Here is a 16297-nt window from a genome sequence, read left to right as displayed (position 1 = left end):
CTTTCTCTTTAGATTTTTCTTCATCAGAGCCTTGGTTTTCACATGTTAGAGAAAGTATTCAGTTGCCCCAAAAGATGTTTCTACTACCTTTTGAGATGTCTTTGGCTGATCCCCAGGCAGGTGCCACTCCGGAGAGGCTGTCACGGATGAATTTTTACTGGCAGGAGTAATTTTAAGTTCTGCGTCATCTCTGCCAGCTTCCAGTAACTAGCTCACTGTATGGCATCTCCCATGGCACCTCACCTCTTTATTTAGGAAACTTAGTCAAGTTCTAATTATCCTTCTGAAGGATATCAACATGCTATCAACATGAACAGATTAGGTGTATCTAACATTCTAAGTATGCAAAATCTCAACAAAGGCCTCTGACTTTGGAAGAACAAAATACAAAATTTTCTCAGTTTATGTGAATCCTTGATACCTCCATAGATGGAAAACTGCTTAGGTTCAGAGTTGCTTTATCTTTGGATTAGAAGAACTGGTGATCAGTCTCAATGTTTCCCACCCTTCTATCAGCTGTCACCAGAGAGGTTATTTTTCTTGTCAGTGAAGAAGCAGAACACGTCACCAAACGTTATAATCACATACCCACTGAAGAAAATTGACAGTTCCTTGTAGACATCAGATTCTTAATAAGACAAAAGGTCTAAGTGATCTTTTCATTAATCTATCAGTAATGAGATATAAAAAGAAAAACCTTTCGAATTAGGAGGACAAACGAACAAAGAGAGAGACCTGAATTCTTTATTAGTAACAAATAGTGTGGACTTATTGATAGAGACTGCAGAATGTAAGCCAGCTCAAACCTCTGCAACTGTTTTCTTGTCAGGCAAAAAAAATCATATAATTTCTTTGGTAAATTTCCTGCCAGTGACTTACTAGTTAACCTACTACAGACACAAAAGATAGAAGCAATGTATCATTGCAAAAGAATGCCCAAGAACTATACAGCTTTATTTTCTGAAAATACCAGTTTCCCATGCATACATAATAGCTCAGTTGCAAAATAAAATAAAATAAAATAAAATAAAATAAAATAAAATAAAATAAAATAAAGTACAATAAAATAATATTATGCAATAGCTTCAAGCCATAACCTATATTTTGTACTAAATGCACGTAGAGTCTCAGTGAAGTGAAGCCACGTTCATTATTGACTCAAGTCTTCAAACCGAGGTTTGAAAGAAAGGTCATATGTAAAATCTCTGTTGAATTAAATGATACGGGTTTGCCAGAAACATCAGTTCCTTCCCAGCAGTATATTTAAGGTGCTGGAAGATTTACTTTCTTTGTACACAAATTCATAATTCATGACTAACAATGAACTTTAATACAAATGTTTTTCACCTATTAGATGAAAGGCAATTTTAAAAGGAAAGGCATATGCCAGAAGAAGTGCTATTACTTACTTTATGTAAATTCTAATCAATTCACTACAAGTAAATTTGATATAAGCCATTTCGTTCACAGAATTTTGATAATTTTTTTAAAATCATGGATGCAAATTTATCACTTCATCAGAATTTCATCATTGAAATGTATTTCTTAAATCTAACCAGTAAGGATGTTTTGCTCTTCTTTCATGTAAATAATGTAATACAGGATTTACTTGATTTTAGATTTGACAGAAGAGATCTCTAATAATTTTCAACTATGCAGATTCATCTTTTAATCCATACTATATCAAATTATAAATAAAATGCATAATTATCATAAAAATAGGTTACAGCAATTTTCACAGCATATGTTCCAAAACCACAGTATTTACTGAAGCAAAAATCTGAAATGGTATATCGAATTCTCCTCTCAGTGAAATGATGTAAATGTAATTGTGCTATGAGGTGACAGGGAGGCAGCTTACAGAAAGACGACTCCTTTGCCCAGATACACAGGTAGAATTAAACTAGGTAGACACACGCAGAGAAGTGCTCTGTGGGAACAGGCCTGGCTGATACAGAGGTTTGAACCGGACTGCTCTGTACTTCTCTTTTCATTCTTTTGAGGGAACACCAAAAGTTTTTGTTTCACTGTGAATTCCTAAATTCATTGTGAGCAGCAGCATATAGACATCTTCAGCTAGGGCTCTTAACAGTGTCAAGTTAAGCATAAGCTTTGACGCTTGCACGCTAGGAACAGTAGGGTTTCAGGACCTTGGGATTTAGATAATCTCTTACAGTGTTTATTCAATATGTGGAATAAATTTTTACTTGTTGAAATTCCTTTCCTTTTGTTCTGTATTCATCTAATTTGGGGAAAACAGTCGTATCCTCTTTATTTAGATGTACCTTCAAGTATTTTTTGAGTACTGGAGAGTCATGCAGAGATGGTTAAGAAGTTACCTTAGTTACCCATCTAGTTCCCCTAGATCAGGTGATCTAGGTCACAGTCTTATAATTTGATTCCATTTTTCCTTAGTCTGTGACACTTGTGTTTTAATCTGAAAAGCTTGCAGCCTGACTATTTTTGTTAACTCTGTCTTATGTACTAGCCTAAAACAGTGGGATCAGCAGAAAAATAGATCTGGAGACACCACATACCATTTCAGCAAGATTCTTCATGTGCATCTGTCAAACTCTTTAGTCATAACATATATACAGAATCACAGAATAGTTGAAGTCAGAAGGGACAGCTAAAGCAGTCTGACCAGGGCCTTGTCCAGTCAGGTTTTGAATACCTCTAAGAATGGAGACTCCACAACCTCTGTGGGCAATCTGTTCAGGTGTTGTTTGACCACCCTCACAGATAAAAAACTTTTTCTTATGTTTCATTTTGTACCCTTTGCCTCTTGTCATTTCACTGGGCACCGTGGAGAAGCCTGTCTGTCTTTGTTTCATGCTTCCCTTTAGATAAGCATTTTTAAGATTACTCTGAGCCTTCTCTTCTCTAGACTGAACAACTCCATCTCTGTCTCTCATCAAATCACAGTTGAATCCATGAGGGAAGTTTGAGTTTCTGTGAAAATATGTTTAGGAAAGTTTGTTTGTTTAGGAAAGTATGTTTAGGCAGAAAATGCCACAGAGAGTGGAGGAGGGCACAAATAATTAGTGAGAAAAAATAGAGGGAACACTGAGGTCAGAGGAGAAGGTAGTCCATGGGGGAGCAGATATTCTCTGCAGCCAGTGGAGGACCCACACCAGAGCAGAGGAAAAGACTGAGAAAGACAGAACAGCAGAGAAAAACCACTTCATACTGACTGCAAGGTCAACCTACCACACTAACCTAAAATAAGAAACAACACCAATTCTCAAGACAATTAATACAACATTTTAAAATTCCATATAATCAAAATAGAATCTACAAGATTTCTAGGTCAGAGATGCATGTAGTATGTCAATGGTATGGAAATAGTCTAACACCGATATGCTTTAACTGAAGTTCGTATTTACTATTCCCTTTTCACTACAACTAAAAATCTTCTAGTGCACAAATACATTTACAACAGTTATTGTTACTTTAGATAGTAAATTCCTCTACAGAACCCAAAAGTAGAATTTCTTAAAGAAACTGCAAACTTTATGACCTATCTCTTTTTCAAAGAGTTTAAATGTCAACATGGAGTTCAAGGTTGATCACCTTGAAGCTAGAGAAACTGCAAACTTTATGACTTATCTCTTTCAAACACCTTAAATGTCAACCTGGAGTTCAAGGCTGATCACACCTCAACACTCCAGTATTAGTCTGACCGTCTCTTTTTCTCCCACTAATTGTGAGTTTCTTATGCTGAACTCAGCTTGTAAATGTGGTTGAACTTCAGTAAAAACATGAAATCTCTGCCTCTGATAGTCAAATAGAACAGATATGGACTGCATCTACAGATATGTGAAAAAGTATATTTTCAACAAATAGAACCTTACTTAAGTGCCTCACATATGAGATAGAGGAGTTTGTTCACTGAAGTCTAGCAATACAAAACAGTATAAAATGGAAAAAAAGTACATGAGCCTAAATAGGAACAGTTTGCTAATTCCTCCTTCTCTTTTCCAATAATTATATTGCTATGCTAGTTAACTCACTTGAATGAATTCTGAGGGTAGTGACTGAGGGAATTGCCATCTCTGTATTGTTTTAATGAGAATGAAAGATCTAATTCCACACACACTGAGCTTGAAATTGCATCAGCTATCTCTGAAACAATATGATGAGCTAATCACCAAACATAATAATTATTCTTCAGAACAACCATTGTAATACAATATGACTTTTAATAAACCAACAGGTGGAGATAATGAAGCTACCAATACCTGAAGTTAACTTCTTATTATGTGATTTTTAGTCCCAATGTTAGTATCCTTAGCACAACTTCGCTGACTGCAATTCCCTTTAGCACATTAAAGACAAGTTACAAAGGACAAAAAGCATAGTGCTTACATTGACTTCACATTTAAGTGATCATTCTTCCAGTGCAAGAAAATACTTGAGAAAAGCTTACCAGCCATTGTATTTTTGGAGAAGTTATTTGATCTGCTTTAGTATTAACCCACTTTACAAGCTGTCTAACTTGGACCTGTCTAATCAGAGATGTCAATAGAATTCCAGACCTGTATTGTCAGTAGTGGAAGATGAGATTAATTCAAAAAATCATGGGTTTTTTAAAATTTATAAAGTAGTCTTTAGCTTCTTAATTTTGTAGTCAGTATTCGGGCATGAGATAGAATCCGTCCCAGAGAACTGAAAGGTTCATCAGCCTAAGGAAAAACCTAAGTGACTAGGTCACTTTCAGAGGATTCATAATTTAGCAAAGATCTGCCAAATTATGTCACAGAAGAAAAAATCTTGCCAGCCTTGCCACTCAAAAATCTATCTTAGGTATAATATATTATTTTATATATATATATGCATACATGCATAGATAGATCAATTGATCAATCGATTGATTGATTGATCTTTGTGTTCTATTTCTTTGTACATTCCATACCAGGAAAAATCATCTGGTTCTCCCCAGAGACAAAGAATTTTTTATTTGTTTTTGGTTTACACATTTGGAAATTAGTACTGTTGTTAAAAGTTACAAATGCACCCAGACAATTCTAGCTTTGAAAGCACGTACTACACCAATACAAGGTATTTCAGGGCATACAACATAAAAAAAACTAGACCAATGAACAGATTTTAGTGATCCGATAAAAATATTGGTTGAATAGACCAAATATTTGATATTAGCTCCATATTCTGCAACCGCAGCCAAAGCTTGAGGAAAATACATAAAAATAATGGCCATAAATGGAAAGAATAACAATATGGTAACTTCAGAGACTTGTTTCCCTTTTAATCTTAATTACATTACAAGCATCTGGATAAATAAATGAAAAGAACAAAACGAAATCTGAGTTTGTGTTTTTGAATGTTTTCTTTTTGTCCTTCTCTAATATGTACATTTTATACATGGGCTTCTTCATGACACAAACAGAATCACAGAATTTTAGGGCTTGGAAGGGACCTTTGGAGATCATCTAGGCCAATCCCCCTGCCAAAGCAGGGTCACCTAGAGCAGGCTGGAGAGGAACGCATCCAGGCACACTTTGACTATCTCCAGAGCAGGAGACTCCACAGCCTCTCTGGGCAGCCTGTTCCAGTGCTCTGCCGCCCTCAAAGTAGAGAAGTTTTCTCTCATGTTGAGATGGAATTTCCTGTGTTCTAGCTTGTGTCTGTCACCCCTGGTCCTGTCACCAGGCACCATTGAGAAGGGTCTGACACCATCCTCTTTACACCCACTCTTTAGATATTTATAAGCATTGATGAGATCCCCTCTCAGTCTTCTCTTCTCCAGGCTGAACAGTCCCAGGTCTCTCAGCCTTTCCTCATAAGAGAGGTGCTCCAGTCCCCTGATCATCTTTGTAGCCCTCCGCTGGACTCTCTCCAGCAGTTCCCGGTCCTTCTTGAACTCGGGAGCCCAGAACTGGACACAGTACTCCAGTTGTGGCCTCACCAGGGCAGAGTAGAGGGGGAGGATGATCTCCCTCGACTTGCTGCCTTCATTCTCATCTCTCAAAACATCTACATCTTACCCAGCACATAGTAGAAGGCAAGTTCAGAGATGTCTTCAGAAAAAAACCCAAGCAGAATTAAATTTTACTTTATAATTTTCTTCTGGGCAAAGAAAAGTCAGGTTTCACATGTACAAAAGTTATGAACATCTCTCGGGTGTTGCTAGGAATTACTAAAGAATTAATAGCGTTTTGATTCATGAATATTCATTTGCATAATGTTTTAGTAAGAGTAATAGACCATTTATGGAAACTCTACTCTAGTGTACCTAATTCAGACTAGATAGCCAACTGTAATTTATGAATTTAATATAACTTTTGTGATACAAAGTACACTTTATATGTCTATAAACTAAATGCTAGGGACTGCAGACTGAGAACTTTGAGGTAAAATACTGAAAAGGCTTCCCCAATAATCATCCCTAGAATAACAGAATCACCTAGGTTGGAAGGGACCTTCAAGATCATTGAGTCAACCATCAACCTAACACTGCCAAAAACCATGACCAAATCATGTCCCTAAGCACCACGTCTACAAGTCTTTTAAATACCTCCAAAGATGGCAAGTGCACCACTGCCCTGGGCAGCCTGTTCCAATGCTTAAGAACCCTTTCAGTGAAGAAATTTTTCCTAATATCCAGTCTAAACCTCCCCTGGCATAACTTGAGGCTATTTCCTCTTGTCCTGCGATAAGGTCTCCCCTCAGTCTCCTTTTCTCCAGGCTAAACAACCCCAGTTGCCTCAGCCATTCCTCTTAAGACTTGTGCTCTGGACCCCTCATCAGCTTCGTTGCCCTTCTTTGGACTCACTTCATTTTCCAATATAGAAATGCAAAAACTCAAACTAAGGTGGCAATAAGTTCCTAAAGGTCAGGTTTCTGAATTATATCCTAATATTTTGAGGGCAGGGTAAAGGATAATGCCTGAAATAAGCCATTAGAGGATGGAGAATATACGAGACAGTTTCTTACCTCTGCAGTTGGGTAAAGGGCTACTCCACTGCCCATTGCTTCGGCACTGTGCTCGAGAAGCACCCTGAAGTAAGTACCCAGTGTTGCAAGTAAAATTTACAACGTCATTTAAATTGAACTCACTGCCATTAGTCATTCCATGAGCTGGGTTCCCAGGATGTCCACATGTGATCGCTGTTAAAAGAAAAATAGGCAAGCTAGCATCTAACTGAAAAGTACTGTTCCATGGAATCACTTGCAGGTTGGAGTTCTTTTGTTGTTTGGTTTTGTGCTTTGGTTTTTTTTCTTTCTGAATTTGTCTTTTATATTTATACAAGAAATTTAAGAAAAAATAGGATTGTGCATTACATGTGTTGATTATACTTAAACGACACTTCTAAAATACACTTGTTATGGTCAAGCACTAGCTTACCACATGACAAGACATTAAAATAATATATAAAAATATAGAAAAGCACAGATGCTGACAATAGAAAATCAGAATGTATACACACACACACAACTTTTCAACATTGTGCTAGTGACTTTTATCATACTCAAGTAAATATCCTATGCACGCGTTTATCTTTTGCTTTATTACTTTGTGGTTTTTGTTTTTTGGTTTTGTTTTGTTTTTTTAATTCAAGACATAAGTGAAAAATAATTTAAATGTGTTTCTCTTTATTTTATCATGGAGTTCAACTGTGAAACAGTATTTTCAACAGTACCTGATCTTTGGGAATTAAATAGGACACCTTCCTGTATAGAGACTTTAGCCCTTAAATTGTGCAATTTGTGCATTTGAAGATGAAACTAAACATCAGAATAAAATGTTACTACAGGCACAGGATCAACTTTATTCTAGTGCAGTTGTATTTTAAATCTGTTACAGATGATCAAGTTTCAAAAAATAAGGCGATTTCCAGGGCCATACTAAATCAGTTAACATAATTCTTATCTAAAAACCTATTAAATTAAGAAAAAAATGCTGTGACCTTAAACTTTCTACAGTTTCCTGAAGCAATTATATGTCATAGGTTTTAATAACAAAAAATTAGGTCTCTTGTACAAGTTCTAATAATGAAGGATAATTCTGTTCAGTTGCCCTTTTCAACAAAAGCATACCCTAGAGTCAGTCAGTTCCTGTTTAGAACTCATTACTCTTGACAGGATACTGGTTTTTGTAACACTTTCCAGAAACTAAAGATCTCAGACGCTGAGATCTTAATCACCGCATCTAGTTCTGCCTCTGCTCCATTATAGTTACTAGATATCGACCTGTTGACTGATAAACACGCCAATAGTTGGATTCACACAGTAGCAAGTAGCTAAAAGCACCTTTAAAAAAAAAAAAAAAAGAAAAAAAAAGCAAAGTAGATAATTTTGGCATTATAGTGTTTTCAATCACCATTAGGCTTTTATGCAATCATTTTAATATTGTTTACCTAAGCAGTAGCCAAGACATTTCAAATAAAGGTTACTACTGCTATTTTTATGTCATCTAAATGGTGGAATACAAATTCCCTCCTCCATCCTAATATAACTAACTGCTCTATGGGTGCATGCACACACACGCATGGGTATCCACATGCACACTTAGTCCCAAATATGTCATGGGAAAAGAGATGCACTTGGCACATCTGAAATTGATACTCGCTAAGGAATTACGCGTTTCCCTATTATATGGCAAAGAGATCAACCCACTTAATGTAATATAACTCTCAAATATATACTCCAGGCTTTAACACATTATTTTTCTTAGGCCCTGGAGACTTCCATCTCACAACAGAAAATACATAACCTAGAAGAAATAATGGTAGTTCTGATAGTCTCTGGACAAGAAAAAATACCCAGTGTGAGTACCCAGCTATACAACTAAGTCTACCTTTTTGTCATCTTTAATACTTTTAGTAAAGGGTTACTCTCCTGATTTTTTGTGCTGTTACTCACAAGGAACTAATCAGATGTCTTCCTTCACATTTCATGTTAACTCCCAACAACCAGCAAGTAAAAAGATCTTTCAGAAAATATTTGGCTAAAGTGTGGTCCAACTGCTTATCCAATAAAGAGATAGGGAAACACCTGTGTGTCACAAATTACGCAAGATGAAGGAGGCTGACTTTCATATGTAACTAAGAAGCTCAAGTAGTGACGGGTGGAGTAGTCCAGAGAACAGTCCAGAGCAGAGAGTAATTTTTGAAGATCACAGTGTCTAGTACATACAACTGTGAAATTTCTTTCAAAGACCACTAGAAAAATAAAAGGATGCGTGATCTTCTGTAAAACTTTCACAAAATATAGGCCAATTTGTGGTAAATTTTCAGGGCCACAGCCCATAACTTCTTTATGGTACCTCTGCCACATTTCTAGTTCCTGATCCATGCTGCTCAGTCAAAAGACCATTTCAGTATCACATTAGAATGCACATTCCTAGCATTGGTAAACAGTATGTTTTCACTTTCCTCCTCAGAAATAACAGAGTAATTTTTACAAGAATTTTTAATAAATAAATTAAATAAATTAAATAAATAAATGTAGGAAAATCATCTGAAGCTTGGATGCTGACATAAAAAAGTCATCTTGTATGGCTTTTTAGCCTGGCAGAGCTATAAGCAAAAAAAATCCCACATTGTAATGGGAAGTATTAGGCAACCTGTAATGACAGAAATCGCTGCCAGTTCTCGTAACAGTAATGATAACATCAATTTAAGAAGATGTAGCCTCCCACCATCCCCCTCAGCTTTGCCCCTTTCTTTTGAAGGGATTTTATTCACTGCATGGTAAAACTAATCCACTAAAATAATAATGCTAGCTGGTGGCACTTCTCCTTTGATGAATATAAATCACTTGAAGATATAAATAGGATTTTAAAAGGACAATGACATTTGGTAGATATTTCCTGCAGCTGTATACAGGTAAAAATTTCCATTTTACCACTAAGAAAGAAAATACTGAACATTTTGAAATCTAATGCCTCAGTAATACATTTTCTCAGAAATTAAACAAAGATACTAATGTGGATTGAACAGAAAAGCTGATCATCTCAGTGCCTATTTCTCTGTAGACAAAAATATGTTTGAATTGCAGACATCTTAAAAAATTACAAAATTGAAATAATTGATATAAATGCTCCATTAAAAATAACAAAAATTGTATAAAAATGGGAAGCCTTATTAAAACTGAAAAAGAATAATAAAATCAACAACACAACAAAGTAGTAGAATAAAAAGCAGAGAAATCAGACTTTAATCTGATTAAATGGCTGATGGTTCAGAAAATATCAAAAAACCTGCCATGCAAATGAGGAAAGAAGTAGAGCAGGGAAGACTCAACAGTTCCAGTAATTAATTATGGAATTTTCGAAAGCAGGTGAATTAAGAGCAAAAAACAAAAAGCCTACTAAAGGGAATAAAAAAGTTCACATTTTTTCTAACAGACCCAATACCATGCCTGCCACATCTGGGCTTGCACTGGTAAATATTAGGAGGCCAACTTGAAAAATGGGCAGTCACCATCAAAGCTGCACAGATGAACAGTATTCCAGCTTTACCCACCAAACAATGAAATTATACCATGGGGTTTTGGTATTCCAGGTGAAAAAATAGGGGAGAGGCTCAGTAAGCCCACAGTTTACATAGAAATTATTCCTGGAGAAAGAGAGCGAAAGAGATAGATGAAGTTATGCAGCTGTAGCCTGTTGTTCAACCCACTTTAATGCCTATGTCATCCTGTTTCTGAAACAACAGAAATCAGAAATTACTGGATCGTCAGCCTGTGCTACATTAGAAACTAGACTAGATTATCATAATGACCCTTGTAATTAAAAATAGGACCAATAAACACCTGATCTGAGCACCTCATTCAAATACCTTTAAACATCCAATCCATTGCTACTGTTCAGTTACATTTAAAATAGTAGTAATAATTCAGTCAAAAATTAGTGATACTTACGGACACAAACAGGAGTTTGTCCAGACCATTTGTGATCCTGTAGGCAAATTCTGACAGAGGTACCAACAAGTCGAAAGCCAGGATTACACTGATAGACTACAGTATCACGATAACTGAAACCATCTCCACTAATATGACCATTTACAATTGGATCCGGAGAACCACAGTGACCAGCTACAATAAAAGAAAAACCCATCAAAACCATATAGTCTCACAAACCTTGCCAACATTTACAAGAATGCTGATATGAAAACAAAATTTCATCTTTGCTTTCAATAAACGTTAGGGTCATATACTACACTGTACAGAACAAGTTCTGAGGCGTAAAAACTACAGGTGATATTCCTTCTACTTTTTTAGGGTGAAGTGACATTCAAATAGTTTTAATTTTCACATGTATAGATTCTGCAGATTCTGTTGCAGAAATGACAGATTTGTCAGAAGAATGTCTGGAAAATGTAAATTGCAAATTACAGATCATTCAGTTTAATTGCTAGAAAACTGACAATTTTAACACGGATATTTTTTCCCCTTTTGCCTTAGTAAGGTTGCCTTTTTCTTCAGAGAAATGTGAATTAAAAGGTCTTCAAACTCTCAAACCCATACTACTACTTCCTCATAGAGTTCTGATTTGATTAATGATTCTGATTCTTGATTTGCTGCAGACTTTGTAAGTAGATCTCTATACTAATAAATTAAAAATGGTTGGGACCATTCTCTGGCAGAGGCCAACCAGCACAGAGCAGTCTGCATCCATCAAATGCAAATCTCTTGCCCTCCAGACCAGCACAGCTGCAAGCAAGCTGCCTACCAGGATCAGTACTGGTTTAAGCTAACTGGAACCATTCTTGGAAATAGTCTTGGAGAATCTTAGCCAAAAACATGTCTAGGCATTGTTCTAATGATTTAATAGGAGAGACGATCAAGTTTCATGCTTATTTGCATGTCCTGGTGTTGTTATTTTATTAGAACAAACATAGTCCTTGTTATACATATCCAACAAATAACTGATTTCTCACTAGCAAGTCTTCAGACACTAGTAGACCAATCCTAAAACCAATCAAATTTAAAAACAATACCAAAAAAAATCCCTCATTTTTTAAAAAATAAAGAAAACTTAAAACATTTCTGTGGGATCACAGTCAGTCTACTGCCTTCAGGAGAAGAAAAACAAGAGTTATTTCAGATGTGTATATATGTCCCACTTTGCTATATTAGCTTTACAATGTTATTTAGTCCACTACTTATGTTTATATTTAATAGAAATCTTCTCTAGTCTAATTTGAAGCCTGCAAGATAGAAAGCAATTTCTACACAGACTTCTTGAAAACAAAAAAAACAGTTCTACAGCTAAGTATATTTTCTTATGTTCAAATATTTCCTAATATTCAGCTCCACTTTCTACAATTAAGCTCATGTTTATTTATTAATGGCTTTTAGTAATAAATCATAAAAAGTGTTTTTTGTGTTTACTCTTTCCAAATAATAATCACCTTTATGTTACCTTCAGCTGAGTCTTAGATAAACTGAGATATTTAATGCTTTTCTGTGCTTATAAACTCATATTCATGTCAAAATTATAATAAACTCTTCTGTATATTGCTTTCCAATATGGTCGGTATGCTTTGAAATAGACGTTTTCTCCAGTTGTACGAAGGCACGAAAAGGAACGAACGTCTACCAGCGCTGTTTCCTCAGTTATATCGGCTGCCGTTACACAATACAGAACACATTACTCCAGGGTAATAGCACTCTTGGCATTAAGGAAGCCAAGTAATGATTTTATTCTCTCTAGATTCTTCATTCTGTTTGAAAACACAGTTGCCAAGCAGGAAACTATTTCTCTTTACTGATTAAAGAGGAGGAAAAAAGTTCATTTTTTTGGATGACACTGATTAATTACAACTGGCAACAATTTCATCTGAAACTATGTTAAGTCCTCATTTTGAGATGTGAGGACAGGGACCTGAGGCTCATGCCTGCTGCTAGAATGGGGAGGCGTGTGATATGTTTCATACAGGCTGTATCCATCAACAGCAGGCTTGTTTGTAACTTAGCTTCTTTGGGATTGAATCTGCTTTCTACTAAAGCGCCTTTAATAATGCCAGACAGTGTATTTCATTTACACTTAATACCTCTTCTAAAACCCTAGAAGAGTAAAAAACATGCCACTTGACTACTTTTTTCATATGTAATCTTAATTGTAGGATTGCTGATGTCTTTAATGAGACATTCTGATATTCTGTAAATCCGTGGAAGAAAGTATGAATGTAAGCTTTTCATACACACCTTCTTACACAGCTACTCTTCCCCTGACAGGGAGTACGGCACGAGAGTAACAATGACATCGAAACCATATTTTTCTCTTTGAAATGTCTCATGGAATAATTTACCCTATTGTTCTCAGTCCAAATTATTACTATGATCCCCCTTACTGTTTTCTCTCTTCTAGCCCCACTCAGCCTCTCCTTGTCTACCACATACCTCAGCCCCTAGCCCCTTAATGGGTCCTTCTTGCGTCTGTTTACAGTATCTCCCTTGTATGGTGGAGGGCACAAAAACTACACAGTTTTCTACATGAGGGCTGAAGAGGAAATAATAACCATGACCGCTGACTACACTGCTGCTCATACAGTCCAGTCTGTGAACTTCTTTACTGCAAGGCCACATTTTTAACTCCTTTTCAGCCTCTCCACTAGGTCACCTGGATTGCTTTCCGTAAAGCTTCTTTCTACCCAGGCAGTTCCAAGCTGGTACTCACAAACGGCATTATTCTAGGAAAAGTGCAGGATTGTGCATTTGTCTTTGTTGAAATTTATGAGCGTCCTGTTGGCCCATTCCTCCAGATTCTCAAGGTCCCTCTGTTTAGCAGTACTGCAATCCAGCATATCAACTCTTCTCCCACCATTTGGTGTCATTCTCAGACTTGCTGAGGCTGCACCCCAACCTGTTATCCAAGTCACTGACAGAGGCTGGATGGTGCTGGCCTCAGTATCCACTGGCTCCTAGTCATACTTTGAATCATGGAACACTATCCACAGAGTTTGGTGGTTCAACTAGTTTTCCACTCATTTTGTAGTCCCCCCATCCAGTCCCTGTCCTCTAAATTTGGCGACAAGGATACTACTGCAGACTGCTTTAAAAGTGTTGCTGTAACACAAAGTGAAAGAAATCTACTGCTGAAATCTACTGAAACCTACATCCAATGAGACAGCCATCGGAAAAGGCAGTAAGATTATTAATGTTTGCTTTTGATTGCTCCATCCTGTCTGTTCCCAATTATTTTCTTGGGTTGTTTTCTTGTTTTTCTTGGTTTTTTTTCTTATTTTCTTGGGTTTTTTTCTTGTTATGCCTGGAAATGGGCAGTTCCCTATAATTGCTCCCTCATTTTTTCTAGGGACTGAGGTGAAATAGCTAGCCTCTTGCCTTCTTTGGAAATCAATGTTATACTTGGGTTTTTTTTTCAGTAGTTGCAGCTGTTCCCACCTTTCAAGAATGGTAGAAAGCGGCCTCACAATGACATATGCCATCACCTCAGACTTATACAGTGAAATCACAGATATTAGTTCAGTTTCTTTGAGTAGTTCCTTAATTGTTTCCATCTACTGCTGTATCATCTCTCCCCCCCAACTGTACTACCAGGAGTAACAAATCCATAGTATGCCTACTCTACAGCCTAGATGAACCACGTACTAGAGCAGAGGTATAGCTCAGTTTTCATGAGAATTTCTTCTCCTAAAGAAAATAATTCTGCACGACCCTAAATATTCAGGCAATTGGAAAAATCGCAGATTTTGGGAAAGGAAATCTATGAAACAGATGAAAAATGGGAAGAGAAAAGCTGTATTTACACAAAATAGAATGAAATACATTTGATTTTTAAAATTTTTTTCTAGACAAAAATAGTGAAGAATTGAAAAGCAGTTGCCGCACTGAAGCCAAACACAGGGAACCACAAGAAATTTCAAGAAGAAAGCAAGCTGAGATGAGCCAACTGGCATAACGCAAAATACAAAATATTATGCACTTTCTCTTAAACGGGGGTTTAACAAGTTGCTGGACTTATTATGTGAGTCATTTCATTTACAGATCATTCGAGCTAGTGGATTTAATTATTTTTCTGGGAGTTTTGACTCATTTATATTTAATATTCCAATAACTCAAGAACTGAAAGAGCACCGCAATAACACAAAATGTACGTAATTTTCCCATCAAGTAAAATTAGATTAAAAGAATATTAAGGAGGCTGCTGGTGGATTTTTTAATAAAATATGCTATCAAGAATTAAGGAAATTGTTCACATAGCTCAAGGTTGGTTTAGTAGTTTTATTCTACCACACCTGGAAAACAAGATACAAATAATTCTTTTATTTTAATAAGAATTTGAAATATAAGCCAATATCACAATACCATACTGGAGTTTTCCTAGGAGTTATCAATCACAAGATCAGATATTTTTACACAAGCAGTCAGTAGCAGTGTTTTTCCACACTGACAAATGTAGAGAATTAGATATATCATAGAATTACATAAGATATGTTAATCTTACTTTTTTTTGGAAAAAAAAAATTATGCTAAAAATACATGAAAATGGAATGAAGTAGTTTAGATTTAAATTTAGATCAAAAGTATGTCCTTGATTTGTTGATGTACAATTTTGCACCTGAAAGTCATAGAAAGTCAGGAATAAATATCTATTCAGGAAAACCCTTTTGTCGATGATTAAATGCCACCAATAATAGACATGGAGTTAAGGAAACCCTTAAATGCTTCCTATTTAATCTACCCTACATGTAGGTATGGTCAGTCACATATACAAAGCATGCACACAAACATGTTTTGTGACCCATACGTGCAATTATTCTTGGAAGAGAAAAAAGGGAACAGATATGAAATATCAGCAGTGTGAGTAATTGAGTTAAATTGAAAAAAATCTTGCCTAACAATTCATATTTATCCTTGTACAACTATGAAAAAATACATATAATACTAACTACCTGAAGACTTAGGTCTTATATTTAGCCTTGGACTCGTTAACTACAGTCATTGGCTTTAGCGTTCTTTTGAGACAAATAATAAGGATTTGACAAACTCTTTCCTGAGATATAGAAATTAGTGTACTCAGCTGGCCTGAAATCATAAATTGGCTCTACACAGACCAGTGGGTAACATCAAGTGATACCTATTTTCATCTATAGCTGCCCTGAATTACATTTATACAGGTACAGCGTAGGTAAAAAGTGTTTCATTATCATTCCTTTGAAACGGAAAGGCTCATTCAGAGCTCCCTGGGTGTTTGCTTCCTGATTTTTACAGGCTTCAGGTAAGTCCTAAAGGCACCTCTGAAATAAATTTGGTGCATGCTGTCCTTGAAATTTAGGAATATAGAACTGGTGGCATTCTCATCATCTAG

The 16297-nt window shown here is 36.2% G+C and overlaps 1 protein-coding gene across 1 annotated transcript in view; it reads right to left on the bottom strand.

Moving 5' to 3' along the window:
- Window positions 1-16297, bottom strand: part of CSMD1 (CUB and Sushi multiple domains 1) — a 1189318-nt gene that overhangs the window by 47799 nt on the left and 1125222 nt on the right. The window contains exons 53-54 of the mRNA XM_054196719.1: window positions 10885-11058; window positions 6955-7128 (exon numbers count right to left, since the gene is read on the bottom strand). Of these exons, the coding sequence (XP_054052694.1) occupies window positions 6955-7128; window positions 10885-11058 (348 nt within the window). The remainder of the gene's footprint in view (window positions 1-6954; window positions 7129-10884; window positions 11059-16297) is intronic.

This window comes from Rissa tridactyla, chromosome 3 (assembly GCF_028500815.1).
Source record: "Rissa tridactyla isolate bRisTri1 chromosome 3, bRisTri1.patW.cur.20221130, whole genome shotgun sequence".
Taxonomy (NCBI): domain Eukaryota; kingdom Metazoa; phylum Chordata; class Aves; order Charadriiformes; family Laridae; genus Rissa; species Rissa tridactyla.
Note: the sequence above shows the minus strand (reverse complement) of the source record. Positions and strands in the feature narration are given on the sequence as shown.